The sequence below is a fragment of the Phalacrocorax carbo genome, chromosome 6, assembly GCF_963921805.1.
Source record: "Phalacrocorax carbo chromosome 6, bPhaCar2.1, whole genome shotgun sequence".
Taxonomy (NCBI): Eukaryota; Metazoa; Chordata; class Aves; order Suliformes; family Phalacrocoracidae; genus Phalacrocorax; species Phalacrocorax carbo.
In genome coordinates this window covers 44595784-44618210 of record NC_087518.1, presented here as the reverse complement: position 1 = coordinate 44618210, position 22427 = coordinate 44595784, and the positions used below count along the sequence as shown (strand labels likewise).

The following is a 22427-nucleotide window of genomic DNA, read 5'->3' as shown; positions in this document are numbered from 1 at the left end:
AAGTAAAAAAAAACCTCATGCTGGTAATAATTACTGTCTTCATCTCCAGTTTTGCTGATTTACACAAGCAGCAGGGCATTAAAATATGATAAAAGGAAGACAAATCTGCAGGTGTAATTTGACCTGAAATCTGGCAGTTGTCTTGGGTGCTTGCTGGGCTCTTTAGCCATCAGGGTAGAAGAATTAGGAGTTGGAAATCTGGGGACTGTTAACACCTCTGCATGGACTCACTGGGCTGCTTACAACAAAATTTCTCCATCTGGGAGAGAACTTGGGATGGAACAAAAATATCCATCTGATAGAGGGAGAAACCAGAGCACTGCAAAGTAATTAAGCAATACTACGACTACCACAGTGTTCACAAGTCCCCAGCCACAGCCTAGACCACATTCCAGCCTTGCCGGTAAATGTAAAGTGTCTACATGATATAAAAAGACAGGGAGCAAGTGAATCCAGGCTGGAAACCAGTCTGATTTACCCATTCCTGATGGAGATGTTAGGGGCTGCAAGAGTCAAGTTGATTTTGTCCTGGAAAAGCTGGACGTGTCAATTACAACTTACCTAAAATACCCTTTTGGGAGCTTCCCATGTCATGCTGACTGGATCCAGCATGCATCAAAACAGCAATGTCTCCAAGCAAGGAGGTGGAGGAAATATAGCTTCTTTATTTTCACTGAGTTTCCTTTTTTCACAAGCAAATTGCTTGTGAAAGTATAATATGCGATGTAGTAAAGCCCATTGAGACAAGTGTCTTAACCAGAGAAATGGGCTAGAGCAGTGCAACTGGTGCTGAACATGCATGCATTGTGCCTCCAGCCTTCCTGAGTTTTCATATGCGGGTTATTAATGTACACTTACACAGAAGGTGGAAGTTAGAAACACCAGTAAAAGATAGTACCAAAATTTAATGCGTACCGAAATGAAACAATAAAAGCTTCAGCATAGTATTTTTTATTATCCTCCAGGTCCTAATAAATTATTAGTTATTTGAATCAAAGCACAAAATCACAAGGACAAGATAAAGTTATGTCCTTTATGTGAGGCTTCTAAGCCTATAGGCTCAATATTCAACCACTGCTGAAATTGTACTTCAGTTAGGCTATCCCGCTGATCTTGAAGATTGTCAAATCTCTCCTCTGTTCCTCAAAAAAACCCCAACCCTGAATATTGAAACCCAGGCACCGCCATTTCAGAAAATCTGGGCTTTTCTGATGAGGGAACAGTCCAAATTCAGGTTGCTACATTTGGCCCTGCTTGCTGCAGCAGTGGATAGACACCCCATGACTATGTGTCAGAGTGCTTACTCCAGCTTGATGATGAGGAAAGGTGGTTAAATTTACAAAAGCCACTCTACTCATCTGAGAAAGTCCTTGAATCAGATTACATTGATGCTTCTCAAGCAGGGCAAGCAACCACACTGGGGTATGTGTCCTCACAGGCACCCATGAACCATGATCAGGGTCCTCTGCTGCAGGGCTTCTCCAGTGTCCTTTTAAAAAGCTTTGAAGAATATCATACTTAGCACAAGCAGTGACCTCTTTGACCATGACCCAAAATGAACCTCCTGGCAAATTTTTATCACACAAAGGATATCACAGTTACACAGTGGATAATGGAAATGTTTTGGGTTGGCAGCTCAATTACGAAGCCCATAATGACTACAGAACACTCTTCTTTTACATATGCAATGTGCTCCTCCTTTCTTAAAGCTGTCACAGAAACCTTGTCAATAAATGTGGAGGCGGCATGAGGGCTACAACTAAATGCATGTTCCATTGTTGAGATGTCAGAGAGCCTGAGTTGTTCTTACAAGAATTACATTTAGACAATGTCAGTCTGAAAGGAGAGAAACTGGTGATACCAACCCATCATCACCAGCATTGCTAAAAACCCTCGGAAGAGTGTTTGACCTTGCAGATGTTAGAAGACTCACAACACTTAGGAACAACTTTGCGCTGGTGGAATTTTTTTCCTGGAGCAAAGCTATTGCTGGTTATTTTACAGTAGGCTCCACCAAATGTCTTTGCAAAAATCATTAACCACCAATGAAGCTGTAGGAGGCAAGTCCCTGGAATGAGCCAGGCTCAGGTCAGTCATGAAAGGGAGCACAATATTACAAGGTCCTCTTTTGTTTGACCTGGATTGCGATGCACGGCTCCAGGTACACTAACAACAGGCAAACCATTCACTTTGCTTTGGCTCTTTTCATAGCAGACTCTCTCCATCTCAGATGTCCTAACCTGAGCAGACGAGCAATATGGTTGCTGAAATACAGGCTTTCGTGGGATCAGACAGATGATCCAGAGCCTGTTTGGGGCAGAGGCAACTATTAAGGGCAGAAGACCTCAGGGGATGTGCAAAGACATTTTTTCCAAAATGTTCCATTTATCCTGCCCATGACAGAGAATTACAGAAAAGCTGCCTGCTCATCCTGCTCCAGCAGACAGTCTTGTGACCGCCCCTAGTCAGGGGGAAGGATGTTCAGCATCTGCTGCAAGTGTATCCATCTCTCCTGGCTTCCAATACCCCCAAGCAGCAGAAGGAGCAGCAGCTGCTTTCCAGCTCCCCATCCCAGTAGCATCCTTCTGTCCTTCCTCCCCTTCCCAAGGAACCAGAGCACTGGGCATATCTGAGTGTACCCGGGTGTATCCAATACTCTCAGTGTACCTGTTCTACTTCAGAAATGCACAAGTGGAAGCTCATCGCTGCAGTGAGAGTACCACTGCTATAGAGTCTAACAGTGCTTTGGAGTCACCAGACTGTTCTTCACAATTTGGTTTTCGCTCCTTCAAGACAATTTCTCATACAACAAACAATGTAAGTTAAATATAATAAATTGGGGAACTGGGGTAGTGAGGCACAGCGGCTTTAAATGTCACATTAGATACTGCTGCACTCACTGAGATTTAGACTTTAATATGCTGTATTTTGCTCCACATGACACAGCTGTCTTCACAGAAGCTGCATATTAGCGCACATTCTGGTGCACGTAAGATCAAACAGTCTTTTCTTGTCTCAAAGGAACCTTCAAAAACAAGACAATACAATTCAAAATCATGCAGCTACCAAATAAGGCAGGAGATAAAGCATGTCTCAGTCCATTTCAATAAAGAGAGAGAAAAGTCAACATATTAAGAACAGTAAGTACATTCAATCCCATAGGACAACTGCAAAGCATGTCCGAAGGTGTGATACATAACACACACCCCGCTCCCATTGCCTTCTGAAATGTTTGCAACTTCAACATACTTCGATGAGGCCCATAAGGAGAGTGAGGCCAACTGAGCAAGCCAGTCAGGCAACATCTTCCCACTTGGTTTGCAAACTGCTCATCATTTTTGAGTAAGTTCCTAATGATTCCCTCTAGCAAGTAACTGTCTCAGCATCTGGCCCTGAGCATAATGAACCACCGTTTTGCGGTGCAGGGTTGTTGCACTGTCGTCTCCTCGTTCGTTGACCTCCTGAACATGGAGACCAGCTGGCCCAGCACCCCCAGTTTCCATTAACAGCAGCATCTGGGAAAAAAACAAAGCCAGAAAGGACTGTCAGAATAAAGCAGCTCTTTCCACGGGAAGAGCGGTCAGCTGTCATGAATCGTATTTAAATACAAACAGCTCTGTCCCTGTCCACACCACTAACAATATATTTGAGTCATTATTGCGACTGTGACATATGAGTGTTGTTTTAAAGATGTTAATTTTCTGTTCAGCATTTTTGGTGATTGTTCAAACTACACTTCATGCACCAAGGACAAGGAAATAAAAAAATGAATTAGCTTTATATTTGTTTGTAGGGCGTTTCTCTCTCTGACTTAGTCCAAGCCTAGGTAAGAAAAACAGCAACTAAACTTGTGTCAGCCACATTCTGAGGTGCTAGGGGAAATGTTCACGTTCTTCTTCAATGAACAACAGCTTGAATATTCAGCTTTCTATCCATTGCTTTTCCTATTACACTGTTTCTTCTGGACCCTGAGCACGTGAGTGACATAAATTCAAAATCCTGAAAATCATGGAGCTGAACACGGAGGCAATACATAAAAGGAGGAAAGGGGAGTGAGAAAGGAAGTTACATGGTGACAAGTGGATGGATGTGAGTCTTTGGGAGGGTCGGATGCAATTACGTATGTGGTAAGCAGACTGGAACAAGGTGTAAGTGACTCCACAGTTTAAGGCTCCATGGACTTGCTTAGAAACACCTGCAAAATTGACCCTCTGCTCAGTGGAATCTTGGCTTAAAATGTATTTCAGCCTGGCTTAGTTAGGACACAGTCATGCAGAATGAGAACTGGATAAAAGACTGTAAACGAAGTGCAATGATAAATGCAGTGCATCAAATTGTGGGATGGTGCCAAAGCTCTGGGTGCCTGAGATCTAGTATTATTTAGAATCTGAATTAATGAGCTGGAAGAAGTAAACAAAATGATTAAACTCACAGATCAACCTAAACTAGAAGAAGTTAGGAACATCATTCAGGAGACAGCAGCGATATAAAGTGACCAAGAAGCATTACTAAATGCTTCAAAACAACATAATAAGATTTTAAGATTAAAATGCATGGTAGTATATCCGGGGGAAAACAGTTTGCAACATACTGTCAGTATCAAAAGGAAAAACTTAGGAAGCAGAGCAGTTGGAGAAGACCTGAGGCTTGTCATGGATTGTAAATTAGGTAGGAGTTCGTATTTTGATACAATTGCAAGGTGTGTTTATGCAGCTTTGAACTGCAAAAGTAAAGCCACCTCCTCATGAGTGCAAAGAAATTTAGATGAGGGAAAGCAAAGTATATCTGTCAGCTTTGCAGGTCCCTACCCCCTTGAGGCTGGGCAGGGTGGGGGCAGCCAGCACTGGGCGTTACTCTCCATCTGTCAGCCAACATCCCTGTACACTCCTAAATACTGCTGGGACTGTCTCCTCAGACTTGGGGTCCCTCTTACCTTTCCTCTTGCTGATCTCACAGGCAGTGCCACTGTAGCCAAGGGGACATAAGCATTCACACTTGGTTCCTGAAAGTAAGCATAGATGGTGGGATTAGAGACTTCAAGTCACATTTCCCTGCAGACACCCATTTCTTTTCAGTGCTTCATCTTCTGTGAGGAAGGGACAGCGGGTCAAATGATATCAGCATTTTTCTCCCATGGTGAAAGTATAAAACAGCAATAAAGCAGGGGAGTTGCGACTACCCTGCCACCCCCTCGCCTCCCCAGCCATTTGTGCCTTCTCTGCAGCTCAACCTCAGCTCTGCTGGTGCAGTAATTCAGCAACCTAGGGTACCACACAGTCCTCCTGCTCCTCTCCTCTTGGTCAAGCTGAGAGGAAGCAAACTGCAGCATCAGGAATGAGCACCTGGGATGGGAGCATCCCAGCCAGGCTTTGCGTCAGAGGAAAAGTCAGCATAACCCCACACCGCTGCCCAGGACTGCGGTGTCATCCCACAGCAGGACACTGGAGGAGAGCTCCCACTTAGGAAAATAACATTCATTTAAAACCTCTTGTTGAGAAGATCCTAAATGAAATGCTAACCTGACTCAGCTCCTAAAAAGTTATTTAAACAAGGGTAATCATAAGACGAATCCTATAAGTGCTACAATCAACTAGCTGGTACCTGAAGCGATGGTTTCTGCATTAGATACATTTAGATGATAATGATTCTCATCAGTATTTTTGCAGATGTAGATTAGAATTAGGCACTTGACAAAATGGTCCCTTTGTTAGAAGCTCTCATCACATCATATATCTCTGTTTAGGCAGTGCAGTTTTCATGCAATTTGATTATTTTTCCCCTTCATTTTTAAATCACAGCCTGCTTACAAAGGAGGACAGCTTCTCCTAGAAATAGGGGGAGGTGACGGTGATAACTGTGCTTGGCACTTATATGGTGCTTTTCATCTTCAAAACACTCTTACAAACACTAATTAATGCTGAGACAGTAGTCACTTCTCTAGGAGGATGGAAGCAATCTTAAAAGCAAAGGAGGAGACTTAAAGATGTCAAGGTGTTTTGTTTTTAATGCATAACTGAGATGAAACAAATTCTTCCACCAAACTGATACAGATGGTCACTCCCATTAAAAAGGCTCATCCCTTGACTTTACTGTCTTTACTTCCTGGTGGCACTATACAAATAGACCAACTTTTAAAAAATACTTTATTACCTGAAAGAGAAAGGACAGGAGAAACTAAAGAGCAGATTACTCGCCAAGCTTCCTCACTCCCCATGAATTCCCAGCTCATTTCTCTTAGAGGGTAGAGAACAGGTGCAAAATCCTTCTACCTTGCAGAAAGGGAATCCCGTTGCTGTGGCATGGAGCACAGCGGCAAGAACTGGTCTCCAGTTGAAACTCATCAAGGGCCCGCCGCAGATTTTCTTTTATTGCCATTGCATTAGCAAAATCTGTTGGAGTCACCAGCTGATACAGCGGCTCTGCCTAAAGAGAGGGAAGAAACTGCATTCATTTCCAAGTTCAAGATGGTGTGAGCATTGCAGGGCTCGGTAGGAGCACAGCTGGAGAGGAAAATGAAGGCCTTGTAGTACGGGCTCCAGGTTTCCCATTAGTATTGCCTTAAACCTCATGGACAACAAGGCAGCCACGTCATGAATACTTACAGGGATCCTCCCCTTGGTTTACAACACCAAAACAATTGCAAATGCATAATAAAATACAACAGCCATACTGTCAGTTGACAAATGGGCAAAATCTCACAGAAGTTTCATTAAATTCTTTCTCATCCATTTTCCTAATATGGACATTTTTAGACCAGGTTTTCTCAAACTTACGTTTCCTGAGTGTTCTGTGACTCTGATTTAAAAAGGGTCTCCAAAACCCACCCACAAAAATCTTCTTCCCTCCTCAGAGAGCCACACAGCCCAGCCAGAGGCAGGTGGTCACAAGCATTCACATTTGCACGTTCAGCTAAACCACTTCCGCATTTCAAGGCTGAGTTCTATCTTTATGAAGCCATATAAGGGTTTCCACTGCCTTCAGAAGGGAGGGGATTTTGGTCTTCATCCGCAAACACTGCAGATGGGGTTGGTGGAGAAGGTAAAGGGAGCAGTAGGGACCAAGGAGACTTTGGCCTGATCTTTTTTTTTTTTTTCCTGAAAACAAGGAAAAGTGTGGTCTCAATGTTCCTAGTCACACACTAATGCCAGTGAGACAACATGGGCATGTGTCATCAGAGGATCCATCCCAAATTCCTATCCTTGCTATAGAGATGCCTGCCATACAGGCCACAGCAATACAGTACGCATGAAAGATTACCCTACTGCTATCACAGGCTCAAGCTACAAGAAATAGAAGAATGTTTCAATAAAAAAATGCTCATTTCCTGCTGCTGTACATTCACTCTTCATCAATTATCTGTGATCCATACTTTGCTTTTTGAATTCAGATCATACAAATGAGGAAATACACTAAGAGTGACCTGCCAAGTCCCTTCAGCAGATGATTTATGAACTGATTTGCTTTAGTTTTCCCTAACTAAGCATTCTTGGGCTGACATTTAGTCACACTCTGCTGGTACTTTTGATCTTCAAGCCCCACAGGGATATTGGTATGGAAATGAAGGATTATAGATACCAAATCCAAATTACATCCGTCTGGGGTTTTTCACTGGGCAGCCAGGTCACTGATGCCAGGCAAGACAAAGAACATCACAGTTTCTCATGGAGAATTTTCTGTACGTGGGATCTAGCGCAGAGAGTTGCATTTCTGTTGTGTCCTGCCCAGAGACCTCCCAGCGCATCTCCGGAAGGCCAATCCACAGCACACCAGGGGCTCGGGAAAGCCACCTCCGCTGCAGCAAGTGCTGGACAGGCACTGGCTGTATTTCCAAACCACATATTTTTGCTTTGGTTCATATTTTTTAGGATTCACCTCTATTCTTTTAAATGAAAAGTTAGAATTTTCAGTGAAAACCAAATACCTTTTACAAATATAAATATTTTTGCCTAAAATTAAATGTTACAATGAAAACCAAATATACAATAATAAAATTAACTTCCACCACTGCCAGTCCAAACTCCTGTTTAAAAGGATGATCTCTTGCACTTTTGTACTATTCACTCAGATTGAACTTATTTTGACATTAAAAATGATGAGGCAGAATTGCTACATACTTCTGCTCGCTTTTTACTTTTACAGTGCCTCGCATTTCTAAAACTCATCAGGATCAAAAAAACCCTGACTCTTCAAAACCTAACTCATATTTTTAAGGTTTAGCTAAGCTGCACAAACATCCAGACATGTATGGTGAACTAATTGGCCTTCTGAACCTGAGAGATTTGTTACTAAATATTCACTGGTGCTCACAGAAGAGAGAAATTAAAAAAAAAAAAAAAAGAGTCCTTATAAGACATGTCACCAGATGTATTTTTGATAAGTGATACATTGGTAAAACAGAAGGTGGATTGTCTGATCTGCTTGGTAGGCAGCAAGCAATTACATCTGCACAGCCAAGATAGAAGGGTTAATGCTGTTTACTTCATGTACTTTCAACCACACCCTTTTTAACGCATCACACCTTTGATTTTCTGAACACCCAGTTTTAGAGAAACTATGCTGCACACTACAGTTCTATGTTTTGCCCTAGAAATTTCCCTGTTCTTTGTATTGTTTTTTAAATCTTGTTTATTCAAACACAGAGTTCTCCAAGACGCTCTGCTAGGTGAGGCTGAACAAAACAATGGATACAATACCTTTAGCTTTATGATTTCAGGGTTGTACTGTACAGCATCTCCCCACTCCTGCATGAGTGCAGCCGTCGGCAGGTCTTTGTAAGCCAATGCGGTAATGTGTTCACTTGCTCCGCCACGAACGAGGACAATGAAATCTTCCACATACTGTTTTTTGGAGGTGCTGTCTGCAAAAATGCATTCAGAAAGCGACCAGCTCTGCTCAGGAATGTCTTTGTGGCTTGCAGATGGGATATAAGCTCACAGCAAAACACCCCTGCGTATGACCCATCCCACAGAGAGGGGAAAGGAAAAAGGCCACAAGCATTTCAAACCTGAAGCCTGGTTTCCCACGCTGAGTGTCCTGTGCCCCTCCTGCTCCCTTGCAACAACAGCCCCATCCTCCTCTGCTGCGCCCTACCTATAGCTCTCCTCCTAAATGTCTTCCCTATGGTTATAAGCTTGCAGGCTCCTTCACAGCCTGAAGCTCCTCACCACCATGAATGTTGCCCATTCTCTGCATATCTTCAGGTGCACCCTCTTCCCACTGCAACACCCCCAGCTTCCTACATATCCCCTGAGGCTCCCACAACACTATTACCTCCCTGCTTTCCCCATTTGGACGTTTTGGGGTGCAAAAAGCAGCATGCTGGGCTGCTCTGCTGAGAGGTGGGTGGATTGGTAACAGCACCAACCAGGTGGGTAATGGCTGATCTGTCCCTGCTTTTCCCTGGGACACTGAACAGATATTTCTTCTCTACCCAACGAAGAAAATCTTGCAAAATCCCAAGCTTTGAGACATCTACACCTCTGTTAAGCTTGGCTAGGGTTAGCTGGAAGACTCAAAAGCAGTTGTGAGAGAGTGGGGAAATATTTCAGACAGGCAAGATCACAAAATCTTCTTTTTGCTCTGACAAAGACTAGAAATTAAATGGCAGAAATGTTTTATGCTTACCTCCAATCTCTTTTAAAAGGGATTTACAGCCGGCTTCAGTTATTCCAAGCTTCAGAGAGACAACAATACTTGCACCAATGTTAAAGCTATACTGTGCACATTTCTGGACATCGCTCAGAGAATAGCCTTAAATACACACCAAAATATTGTAGTATTTTAATACAACTGTTCGATGTTTTATGTCCATATACACAGAAAATGGGAGTCGATAAATATTTTTACTTTGGGAAAAAAAGAGATGAGATGAAGCAGCCTTTTTCGGGATATTTCACAGATCTATATGAAATGAAACCTCTACATTTTACAGCACTCTGAAACCAAGTGCAAATGCAAGGTAAATGCTGAAAGAGGAGGCTTTTAATTACCAACTCAGCTGTACTGGGTTATGCAGAGCTGCAATGGGTGGGAGCTTGCCCTGTGACTTAAATGTCAAACATCTTTGACAAAGGACTATCCACCAGCCATCCCCATCATCATGAGTTAGGCTTTTTAAGGGTAACAGATGAAGCAGCTTTTCCTTCTTTTGCTAGCTCACATCTCCAACCCTTTGCTGCCAGAAGAGCCTTAACTCTTTTATGGAAGTTTCCCTATGAAGCGCTACTATATTTTTTTTTTCCTGGCATATAAGAATTTTCCCTAAAAATCTGCAAATCCTTCATATGTTCTTCCCCAAAGTCCTTCTTCAAACTCCTTGCTGTCTTGACACTCAAAAATATTTAAGCAGTCATCATGGTGAAACACCAGATATGATACTCAAGTATCTCTTCTTTCTCTGCTTTTTTGTTGTAATCCCCCACTTTTCCCTGAATTCTTGACTTTTTTAGTTAAACTCATGTCTTAGAATGATAGACTCATTAACGTTGGAAAAGACCTCTAGGATCATCAAGTCCAACTGTCAACCCAACACCACCATGCCCCCTAAACCATGCCCTGAAGTGCCACATCTACATGTCTTTTAAATACCTCCAGGGACGGTGACTCCACCGCATCTCTGGGCAGCCTGTTCCAATGCCTGATCACTCTTTCAGTAAAGCAATTTTTCCTAATACCCAATCTAAACCTCCCCCGATGCTGCTTGAGGCCATTTCCCCTCATTCTATCGCTAGTGACCTGGGAGAAGAGACCGACCCCCACCTCGCTACAGCCTCCTTTCAGGCAGTTGTAGAGAGCGATAAGGTCTCCCCTCAGCCTCCTCTTCTCCAGACTAAACATGATACAAATGTTTACATGAGCTCACAATGCAAGTATCACTGTATGGCTGTCCTGTTCTTATGCTCTTCTCATATATCTGATATTGGCCAGTTTCTAGATTAGAAAAGCGGATGCACTGAGTTTTGGGTTGATGAAGGATGGCCCCTATTCATGGCCCCTATGTTCATAGTCCATATGCAACTGAAAGCAGGACCCACTACTTTACGTCATCCTTGCCCAGCACAATCCAGGCCTATCTCCTGCCATCTTTCCCACAGAAAGTAGCAAATCATGAACCATAGACACATCTGGCATATTGCATTATATGGGAGAGCAGTGCAAGTACGAACCATGTGACACGGCATGTGTGATAATAGATTTGCAAAAGAAGACTTGATTTCCAGCACAGACAGTACAAACATAATGATGTATTCAAAGGGAAATACCTGAATTCTCAGACTGGACCTACCAAACCCCAGTGAGAACTTACAGCCCAGCTCAGCACAGGGCATAGTGTGAAAATGGTATGACTGCAGGATCCTGATCTAGGTCAGCACATGCTGACAGGTAGTATTTTGATGCAAATAATACACAGTAGTTCAAACAAATGTGACTTGTGATGGGCCCATGCCAACAGCTGAGATATTGGACAGTGCTAATGTTTTGAATATCTGAAATCTGAACATAAATTTTGTCCTGCTGGGCTGTATCTGGCTACAGGATAAGTAACTTCCTAGACAGAAGAAGAGCAAGCAGACTGAGCATCACACACAACAAAGTCCACTAAATGCTTTTGCAAACAGACAATGAAGGCAGTTACTCACTCCCATGCCAATGAATAATAAGAGAGTGCAGCTATTGATTAATGTCACACAGCTCTCTATCCTACACAACAATCATCATGTCTCACAAAAAAGGAAGCCAGAGTCAAACAGCAAGAGCAATATCAGGCACAAGAGCCACCCAGCAAATTATTTACTGTTTCCTACATGCTGGAAAAGCTCTTGAGGCTAAAGGTGTTTCAAAACTGTCGTCTGAAAGGCAACTGAAAAAGAATTTAGGTGAAGGTTTTCAAAGCTAACGATTCTCATTCACCTCAACATGATGTCAGCCTCCAAATGTGTCATCTAAAATACTTGCTGCAGAGCCCTTTTTTGTGAACTGGCAGCACCCACATCTTCAGAGCTAGTGGATGCCCACAATGCTGAGCATGCTTTGAAAACCAGGCTCTTTATCCACAGCCATAAAGCACTTCTACTCCTGTATTTTCTGCAGGCTTTCTTTGAGATGTTATTGACTCCTTCTTCCACCATCACTCTTTTCTGACCTCAGACCCGAACCATCACTGGGTGCCTGCAGAGGGGTTTTCCCACCAAAAAGCTGGCCCCAAAGCTTTTTCCCAACAATCAAAAGCACATACCTGCCTTTTGGAGCTCATTGCTGTTCATGACTAAAGTATATTCGTAGATGCCACCGACGGTAGCCTCTGTGATGTAATGGGTCCCGTAGTCTCTGTAGAGCTCCCTGTACTCGCCATAGCTGTACTCTAACGGGAGCTGATGGAGTCTCTGCAGGAACTCGTAATGCAGCATCAGACCTCGAGGCTTCAGCTTATAAATGGCAACAGCCAGCTCAGAACGAGCATGAATGAATTTGCTGGACTACATGAAATGCAGAAACACAGGAGAATCCAGAAGTAGTGAGGGATGTCATTCTTGTGACAAGGTGTAGTTATTTGCTATTAAATAATTAAACTAAAGCTGGTCAGGATTTATCAATTTAACAGCTTGCAACTAGAAATCTTTTAACTTAGCAAAACCAAAATTTCTAGTAGTAAAGTTTCTGAAAATCAGGATTCTGACTGGTATTAGAGAGGGAAGAAAGAAGAGGTAGAGACACCCATTACAGGTTAGGTGATGGCTCAGGCCATGACTGGGACAAGGGGAAAGGCAGGCTCCAGGCTCTGCTCTGACAGACCCAGGATGCAAGGACACAAGCAGCATCCCATGAGACCGGTCTACCCCTAACAAAGTTGACCAGCCTTTGTCTCTCACAAGCTCTCTCCCAAAAAATTCTGACATCTGAAATAATGATGATTAGTATGTGATATGGTAATTCTCTGACTGATCCAAATTAATATTTATATTCAACAGAATATGCCATTAACAAAGCTCAAATGAAAGAAGAAAACACAAACACTCGCGCACACACACACGTATTCATATGTCTCTGTATAGATACATGTACATGGATAAATATTATATCTTCCCTTTCTGGTATAAAAGTCAGGAACAGAAGAGGTCTTTCATCATGTCCAAAGAATTTAGTGTCCACTTGTTTGGGCCAGCAGGACAAGCACATCGCGGGGGCTCAATAACTCTGTAGCTTAAATAATAAAATCAAGGCTTAGTATTGGGTTTCTTGATAGATATCTGTTGCAAATGCTTCTCATATACCTCTGATCCCGCCATGGGAAATGCCTCTTTGCAGGAAGTAAAGGCAAGTTTAATAGCAACAAGGAATACTCTGCCATTCCTGAGTGCACTTTATACCGAGGGGGGAGACATAGATCAGTGATACTATTAAACCATTGGCAAAAGCTAGGTTTGTTTACAGCAGTAACAGATGAAAAAAAGAAATCAAATGATGGTGCACACTACCTCAGACTGAATCTCATAAAGCAGTCCTAGGAGTTATAGATTAAAGCATCTCCAGCCAGCTTAACGTGTGCATCAGATCACAGCTGTGGCCAAATCTCCACAGATGAGATGGGAAGTGATTGTGTCATCTGTATTTTGTGTTGTGTGTGTCCTGATCTGGTGAACGATGTGCTTGGCAGCTAGATCACATCAGCCGAAGTAAAATGGCACGTGTTAGTCTATAATTAAACCCATGGAAGGCCTGCTAGCAATTTTCCTTCTACATTATTGTCACGGCTGCCCTGCAGTTGCACAGCTTGGCTTTGCTGTTTGTATTATCATTTACTGAAATGACAGCTCCTGCCTTGCTGAACCCACCTAAAAGAGGGATGGCCTTTCACGTGTGAGACAATATTCTGCAGTGATCACACAGACAGTAGCTGTCCACGCTGCAGACCAGTTTCTGGACTGTGCGTATAGGTGCAGAAATTTCTGGAACTGCAGAAAATCCAGTTTGTCCTTCTTTCACCCCAGATTTCTCTATTAGTCACTGTAACTCACCCATAGGGCAGAGGGAACTCTGGGCTCCTGGTTTTGTTAACTAAACCCCAATTCTGCCTGTGCAGATTCCCTTGGAGGAGGTGTTGGTTGCATCCACTCACCTCCTGCCTGCCAGACTGCTTTGGTAAGTAAGTGGTAAGAACTTTATAATGGCTGGCAGGGCAAGGTGCACAGCATCCCATGGCCGGGGTGCAGCATGGACACCCTGTTAGGAGTGTCACTTGTACATCTCCTACTAGCGAGTTCACTGTATGGAGGGGAGCCCATTTGAGCCACCTTCTTAGTATCATTTCTTTTAAATGACTTCACTGCAAACATCCAAACATGATGTCCAGCAGGACACTGGGCAGACTGCAGTATATTGTGGCTTATTTCGGAGGTTAGGCAGTCCGGTTCCTGGCTGATAGGCGAACGGAAAAGCTCCTGGGTGCTGCAAACACAACTGAAGGTGTTGTGGCCTTAGTAAACACTTGACCAATCCAAACTGCAAAATCCAGAGGAAGGATTTCATTTATCCTAGTCATGGCTACTGGCCTGATGATGTGGATCAAACCGACACACACACACATACAGATAACACGTTAGCAGAGAATTAAGTAAAGCAGTGCTTACAGTTGAAGAAAATCTTTTCATCCTTTGAATGAACTTCTTGAACCTGTTGTCGTTCGAACTGTAACCAAGTTCAAACACTCTTGGTATTTTTATACCAAAGCTGAAGCTAGACTGAGAAGCTTTTGCCTCCAGGACACTGCTTTCATAATTTGAGTAGGAGTCATATTCAGTCATTGTGAATTCATATTTGCCTTTGGTCTAAACAGAAAGCAAAAACAATATGTTTAATTTCCTGCACAGCGATTGTATACCTGAAGCATGGGGAAGGAATACAGATACAAATATACTTGTGAATTAATGCTTGCACTTTGAAGATGAAAAGCCTTGTATAATTGCAAAGCACTATTATTATTAACACCGGTACTTCAAGAATACTTGATTTTCAGCAGCAGGAAAGCTACTATCTCCTCCATACTGGAAGGACCTCAGGCTTTTACTTAATATGTCAATCTTATGCAAAGAAGGTAAATCTTAAACACATGCATCAATTAAAGTATGAATTCTAAAAGCGTAAGGTTTCCTAGTGGACAGCACTCAAAAATATCATGCTACGTCATCAAGAGCATTAAGGTCAAATATATAATATTTGAAAAATAGGTTTGATGCACCACAGAAATAAGTTATCACACAAAGCACATGGCGTACTGCTAAATCCTAGGGTGTTGCACAAGGACAGCCTTCCCAGCCTGGGTCTCAAGGCAATCTACAGTTCTATCTAAAATTAACCTCCCCGTGCCCACTGGGTGGCTTTCAGCCCTCTTGGACAGGTGGCACCAGGAGGGTTAGGCTCAGTTTTTGCAATGACAAGGTCCATTGCCATTTATTCCAGTGCATACAGGTATTATGAGGGAACGTGTCCAACTTCATATAGTGTGTGGTATGATGATGTTCTAGAAGTAGGGCTAAATTCAGTCTCATCCCATTTGATCTCATAAGTTTTGTAATTCTTTATAAAGTGATTTAGTAATGAAATTTTACCGGTATTGCTCACTAAATTTATTAGAATACATGTATGTATGTTTATTTGCAGATGAATCTGACACATACCTCTGGCGTATAGCTTTCTACATTGTATGGTTTTCTGAATCTTGTGTCCATGATATAATGGGGAGAACATCCCCCAGCATAATACCTGTGATCAAGAACTAATCCTTCCAAGTTGTTTGTGAAGATATTTAACCTGTACATAAAGCATAACAGCAAAATATTAAGATTATAATCAAGTTAGGGGTAAATATCAAATGACTTGGCTGAAAAAGGCAAAGTATTTTTTTGTTTGGCTGAAGGCTCTCCGATTTGTCTTCGAGGGCTTCTTTATTTTGAAACCCCAAAAGAAAGTTTTGCCTCTTTCACCATCTGATCAATGCATTTGCTCCAGAAAAACCTAACTGACTCACAAGAAAGCAAAAGACAGAGTCAAATTTTGATGCTTCAATGAATATATTAATTACAGAGGGGCAACTTTCACCACCCAACGAGGAATGACACCAGAGCATTACCACCACCAGCACTGGGAGCTTCCATAGCCTTTACTGGAACTCTCTGAGAGGAGCAGAACAAACTGGACCAGCCAAACCCCCCACCCCACCAGGTGGCCCACCCTGATCATCCCCAGACACCCGTGGCAGTGCAACAGCATCCAGCAGCTCTCCAAAGACTGGTTTGCCAACCCATGTCATCAGACCAGAATAATTTTTAATTCACATGTCTTTGTTCTAGTTTATCATTCATTATCTTTGCTGGGTTGGTCAAGCACCAACCAGAAGTCAGTAGATGAGAGTGAAAATTGTTAGGGAACAAGATGTAGGTACTCCAGCAATTGTTCTTGAAATCACAGGGAAGTTTTCCTTTGATTTTAGTGGATGAGGGACAGTAATCTTAACCTGTCTGCTTGAGAAAGGATGTTGCACTGCAGTCTTTCTAGATGGGGTGGTTAAATCAGGCTCGTTTGCTTTTCCTAATGCTGCTGTTGGGATGTGTTACAGTAAAAAACCTTCTGTTGCTCATTGTCAGGACATGCTCACATCACCCTCGTGGCACACAGCTGAGGACGTGGCACTCGCCTCCACAAACTCACACTCAAATAGTAACAGAGTCATTAGAGGAAACTTCACTGAAAAAAAAAAATTGCTAATAGTCCATGTCATGTCCCTATTAGCGTTCCAGGCCTGTTAGATCTGCCTCTCCTTATTTTGGGGAGAGACTTGCATGATAATGATTCTGAAGCTGTAAAATATTAACTCTAATTTTAGAACAATCTGAAAAGAAGGGAAGTCCACTAAAAGCAAATTACTGAGCAATTGCAGCTTCAAAGAGATGAGAAGCTTGTTCCTATAATTGTCCAACATTATTTTTAATTTTGATTAAACTCAGAAGTACAAAGCATTAGCAATGAAATGTGCAGCAGCCACATCTCCAGAGAATAAAGGGGAAATTATGATGTTTCCTTGCAATATGATTTTTTCTTTTCTTTTCTTTTTTTTTACATAAAAAGCTTTTTTCCCCCCTGAAGAATGAGAAAAGACTCTTTTTACATAGTCTGATTTTACAGAAAGTTGCCACAGTCTTAGCCTGTAAAAGCGGTATCACTTCAGATGTGGATTTGAATCCCCACAAAGTTGGGGCTTGCTAACATGCAGGTTCATCCTACCCCACTCACACAAAGGACAAAAATTCCACCATTTTCCACTGTCATGGAAGAAAACAAAGAAATCTTTATACCTCACCCCCAAACCCATACATTGCTACAATACAAATCCTTAGCCAGGTTCAGATTTTAGGCAATCTAAGATGCTGATTTAAGTCACTCTATAAGGAGTGGTATAATTGCATGTTCAGATTTTAACAAACCCTCCTCTGCTTTTATTTCAAAAACACAGTTTGAGTTTGAAGTAGTCTCTTGGTTCCTAAAGGCTTGGATATTCCTGCTCCCCACAGACTGAATTAGGCCAAGGTCTAACTCTACTTATATCTGTGCAAATAATTGGGTTACCAAAACTCTCCCACTGATTAATTTAACTGCAAGTACCTGCAGAGATTAGAGAAATCTTTGGTGCTGACATTTCCCTCTTCACTCACCAGGTTTTGGCAACACAAAGAGCACGCACAGGCTCTTGCAGGACATATTTGCAAGCTGAGTTGATGATCTCCAGAGGGTGCACAAGTACTCCTGGGTACACCTGGGACTTCTACTCACTTCATCTCTTTTGGAAAGACTCATAGAGCCAATACGGATTTTCCCGCCGGGCTTTGGATGAGGACCCCAAAGGCTGCTGGATCCTAACTCCTGGATACAGCAATTGCTACAACTTTTCTCCATTCAAGGTTTATGTCTGAAGCCACATAAAATCATTCTTATCCTTAAGTAAGAAAACATATCATGAAGGTCACTGACTTACCCTTTTGCCAGATTCTCTATTCCCCAGTATTGCTCCATCTTCTGGTCACATTTTTTAAACACTTTTTTGCAGTTCTTTTCATCTGACTGGTCCCCACAGTCATCATCCCCATTACAAAGCAGCCTCCGTGTAATGCATCGCCCTAGGATGCAAGGTGTAAATTACTCATAAAACAATCTATTATCACAGTCCCTGACTCAGAGTCTAGAAATAAAACAAAAGACTCCTGTAGTGTATGGTTCAAATCTAGCTGGAAAATATTTCTTCTCTATCTGCATGGATCACCAAACTCCATCTGCTCAGCTCAAAATTCCAAAATCTTAAAATTCCTTGGTCAACCTAGAAAAATTATATCCCTAATTAAAAGTATAAAAAAAGAACAGAATTTTTTTGTTGCTAAAATTATTTAGTTTTGAGAAAATAAACATGCTGGAGACTGTTCAGCAGACCTTGTATATGGAATTATTCTTTTACACCTTCCCATGTCCATAATTACTGAATTCTTGTTTTTCAGCCTCACCAAAACACTGGCCTGGGGGACAGAGATCAGAGGTTGCTTTCCTTTACCCCATCTCCTGTGCTGAGCTCCCCTCTGCCCTGGTGCCCTGCTCCCTGCACACTTTCCTCTCCACTGCCAGGATGCAGATGCAAAGCAAAGCCTGAATAAATTTTGGGTACAGCCAGCTGCTGCCTTGCTTCCCCACACTGCTTACAGTGTTCCCAACTAATTAGTCGTTGCTATGGATGGAGGGAAATGCCATGAGGACCATCACCATAAACTGCTGTGCTCTTGGGCATGTCAAGGATGCCCAGCACATGTTCTCCTGTTGCTGACAGATCCACTTGTGGAGAAATTTTACTGAAATAACTGGATTTTAATTTCCTATTTGAAGATTTTAAAGACATGCTTTAGACTGGCAGATACTGGCTAACAGACTCACTGGAAATCACTGATGCAAACACAACACAAGCACGGATGGACCTGGGTCAACTCCTGATCTCTCTTTGGCCCAGCAAACTCTAGAAGAAGCAGAAAGTTCAGCATGGTGGTGTCAGAGATGCCACCTGAGCACCACCACTTCTCACTCCTTAAGTCCTTACCTGTAACTGCACACAGAAAACCTTCACATCTAACTTTATTCCTGCAAGGATTATTTGTAACACAGTCTTCAGTTTCTTTGTCAGAGTAATCACACGGATCTCCATTGAACTGAGAAGGTTGTTCCAGGTGGGCAAATCTGTACTGTGATAAAATAAAAAATATTGACTCAAGTGTACAGAAATTGTGAATTTTACACTTGCCTAGTTAAAAAACAAACTTTGTGTCAGGGAGATCTGATCTAAAAATACTGTCATATATAAAAAAAAGTGTCGGCAAAGAAGTGTGATGCTGGTAATGTGCCTCATTTCAAAGGTTTCTGATCTGCGACAGTTTTAATTTTACTAAGGAAGGATTGAGGATTGGAAGGGATGAAGGAAAGTTTGTTTTTATTTGACAGTTTGTTTAAATGAGACTGACAGGATAGTGTGGGCATTTGCAAGAGTAAGGAAAAATTCAGTTACATCTCCTCTCTTTCAATTAGTGCTGGTAACAACATCCCTTGTTGTTTTCTGTCAGTGTATTTACTTGGCCCTCTGTATGATTAGGGATTTTTTTCCGCCCACAACACTGCTGTGAAACAGTCAATTACTCGGTCCAATATGTTAGCCCTCCTTTTTTTCCCAGCTTTTAAGTTTAACTCTTTGAAACGAAGCTTCACTCTTCCCAACCCCCATCACTGGTTATTCCCGCTTAAGCCTGGGAACGGCTTCTCCAACTCATTAGTAGAGGTCCCTCTACCAACAGGGATTTTGCTCTTCACACTGTTAGGATCATTACTTTTGTTTGATGGGGCTTCACGGGTAGAAAATGCTCATTGGCAGACAAGAAAAAGCATCTTAATCCTGAGAGGCACCGAGTGTCTCCAGGTCTCACAGGAGACCATTAGTGGGGATGGTGCCTCGCACTGACACTGGAAGAAGAGCACTCTGTTGGAAAGAAAATCCCTGCAAAGCCTGGGCTTCCTGCCTGTGTTTTCACGAAGTCTGGGCTCACATGTTCTCAGGACAGTGAGGCAGCCTGGAAACCACTGGAGATACTGGGGGTGAAGAGCTGAAGAGCTAAAAGCCACCTGAAAACAAAAGCCCAGTCTCACCTGTACAGGGCTTTCCTTGGCAGCTCCCTGCTGTTTGCCCAACCCCATGGACAAAAAAGACAAGGCTTGGAAGAGGTCCTGCCTCCAGCTTCTCAGACTTCCTGCTTAGACTACAAAAACTCACCCTTTTCTTCTGACAGGGATCACACTTGCTCCATGAGGACCAGGCGGAGAGCGTGCAGTCGCGGGGCTGTGGCAGGTTGCTCACGGACCGGGCCCACCTGCTGTTAGCCACACTCCTGTTGGTGCCACTCAGGTCAAGGGACTCCTTTTCACCACTGCATTCAACAACATGAGAGCTTCAGGGTGTGAAACCACTGAGCTGTGAGGACAGAGAAACTTGGCCTACAGCTGTGCAAAACCACACACCAAACAGAACTAACGCTTGCTTAGACCTCACCAAATCTTCCATGCAACCTTTAGATTTTGGTACTCATTTCATACTGGCATTAATTCTGTATGAAACCTGATCTACCCTTCAGTGCCCAAGAGTACGGCCAGTCTTCTACAACACCACCATGAGAGTAAGTCTGCAGAGCACACAGGAGGAGTTACTGCAGGACATTTGTTTGATCTAGCCAGCATGGGAAACTCGACCCATGTCCTACCAGCCTGGGCTTCATCTCAAGCTGCGCAAGGCCTACCAAATAAAATAACCTGGCAAAGTGGCCAGCAGTAAAAGCTGTACCATGAGTTCCTGCTCTTGTCCCATTGCTCCCAGCTGCTTGCAGTACAGGCAGCAGTTTGGTACCTCACTACTGTACATGACGAACAGCTCCAAGGTCAGACACCTCCATGACATACACCAGTCACAATGCTAAGGGCTGGCATACACTCAACATTTTTGAAACCCAGGCTTAAGTGCCTCACTTTGCCAAGCAGGCTATTTTTTCTCAAGCTGGCCCATACCATTGGTCTTAGACTCTATTCTCAGTTCACCATAGAGTTATTAACCCACTAATCCCTTTCATCCCAGTAATGAACCTGAACCCCAAGTGTGAGCCTGTACTCTTCACCCCAGCACCTCTCTTGCCTTCTCATGCGGCAACTGTCTCCAAGGTTTCCATGATGCCACAGCTAAAACGTTGCCTACTATTTTGGTGGATTCGGTATTTCTGATTAAATCCCAGAAAAATGCTTCCTTGTAGCACCTAGTGTAGCCTAAGTGGAAAGCTTTAGTAAAACATTGACAATTAGTTTCTTTTCACACCCACTTTGCCAAGAAACTACCACAGTAGTGTTCCCAATTCCTCCACCAAGACAAGGAATAGCAACAACTAAAGCTTTAAGTATGATTTAGTGCCTGGCAAGGGTCTCCCATTACTGCATATTAAAAATCACATGGAATAAGGGAATTAAAAAAACTCATCAGCTCACTGAGGCATGAAATCAGAGCTCAAAGTTCAGAGAGCAGTGGAAAAATATAGTTAGATTGGAAAGATTACAGTCACTGATTGACTGTAGTCCTCTGAAAGTGCAAAATCTATTAAGCTAGCAGAGAAAGAAACAACTATCAGCCAGATTCTTGCCATTTACGTACTCAAAGAAAACAAAACCTCATCCTTCCAGCACAGTCGGGCAGCTAGCATGGAAGAAGGCTGCTCGTCACAAACAGAATTCCACATTACAACACAACTGTGACAGTTTGTCATCTCAGATTATCAAACAGCATTACTTTTCTAAAGGCAGACACATTGCATTATGTTAACTTCAAAACAATGCTGTTTATTAGAAATAGAGAAATTGCTCAAGACGGCAATTATGTGCCATACAAAGGGAAAGCAGAGTCCATACTGATCTTCCCTCTTTGTCGTATCACTCCATGGACACAGCTTCGGAAACATTCACTTACCCAAAGCAATGAATGGTTAGGATGCCAAATACAGCATAAAGCAGCAACAGTTTGACAGGGTACAGAGCAAATGCAGTGCATGTTGTGCTCATTGCTCCAAGGTACCATCGGCAATTCGAAACCACCATCGTTCCCATTCCGTCTGCCGGGAGGGGTTGAAAATGGTTCAAGTAGAAAAAGATAAATTACCAGGTTGTTTTTCCACACTGTAAACAGCAGATGACCCACCACCTGGCAAATTCACAAGGTAAATGTTGCAACTGTTAGTACACAGCTTTCTAGAGGCAAATGGGAAGAAAGCAAAGATCCGTCCCAAAGCAATTTACGCTTTCATTTGTAATGCTCCTTTCAAGGG

At 42.7% G+C, this 22427-nt stretch overlaps 1 protein-coding gene across 1 annotated transcript; it reads right to left on the bottom strand.

Annotated features, from left to right (window-relative positions):
- Positions 1–885: 885 nt before the first annotated feature.
- On the bottom strand, positions 886–22318 carry C8B (complement C8 beta chain). Its single transcript, XM_009515045.2, has 12 exons — positions 22073–22318; positions 20345–20498; positions 19127–19268; positions 18026–18167; positions 15675–15807; positions 14628–14825; positions 12236–12476; positions 9625–9750; positions 8694–8857; positions 6270–6423; positions 4934–5002; positions 886–3515 (listed from the first exon to the last, which is right to left on the bottom strand). The coding sequence occupies exons 1-12, from the start codon at positions 22207–22209 to the stop codon at positions 3364–3366; spliced, it is 1812 nt and encodes a 603-aa protein (XP_009513340.2). The 5' UTR covers positions 22210–22318; the 3' UTR covers positions 886–3363.
- Positions 22319–22427: the final 109 nt, after the last annotated feature.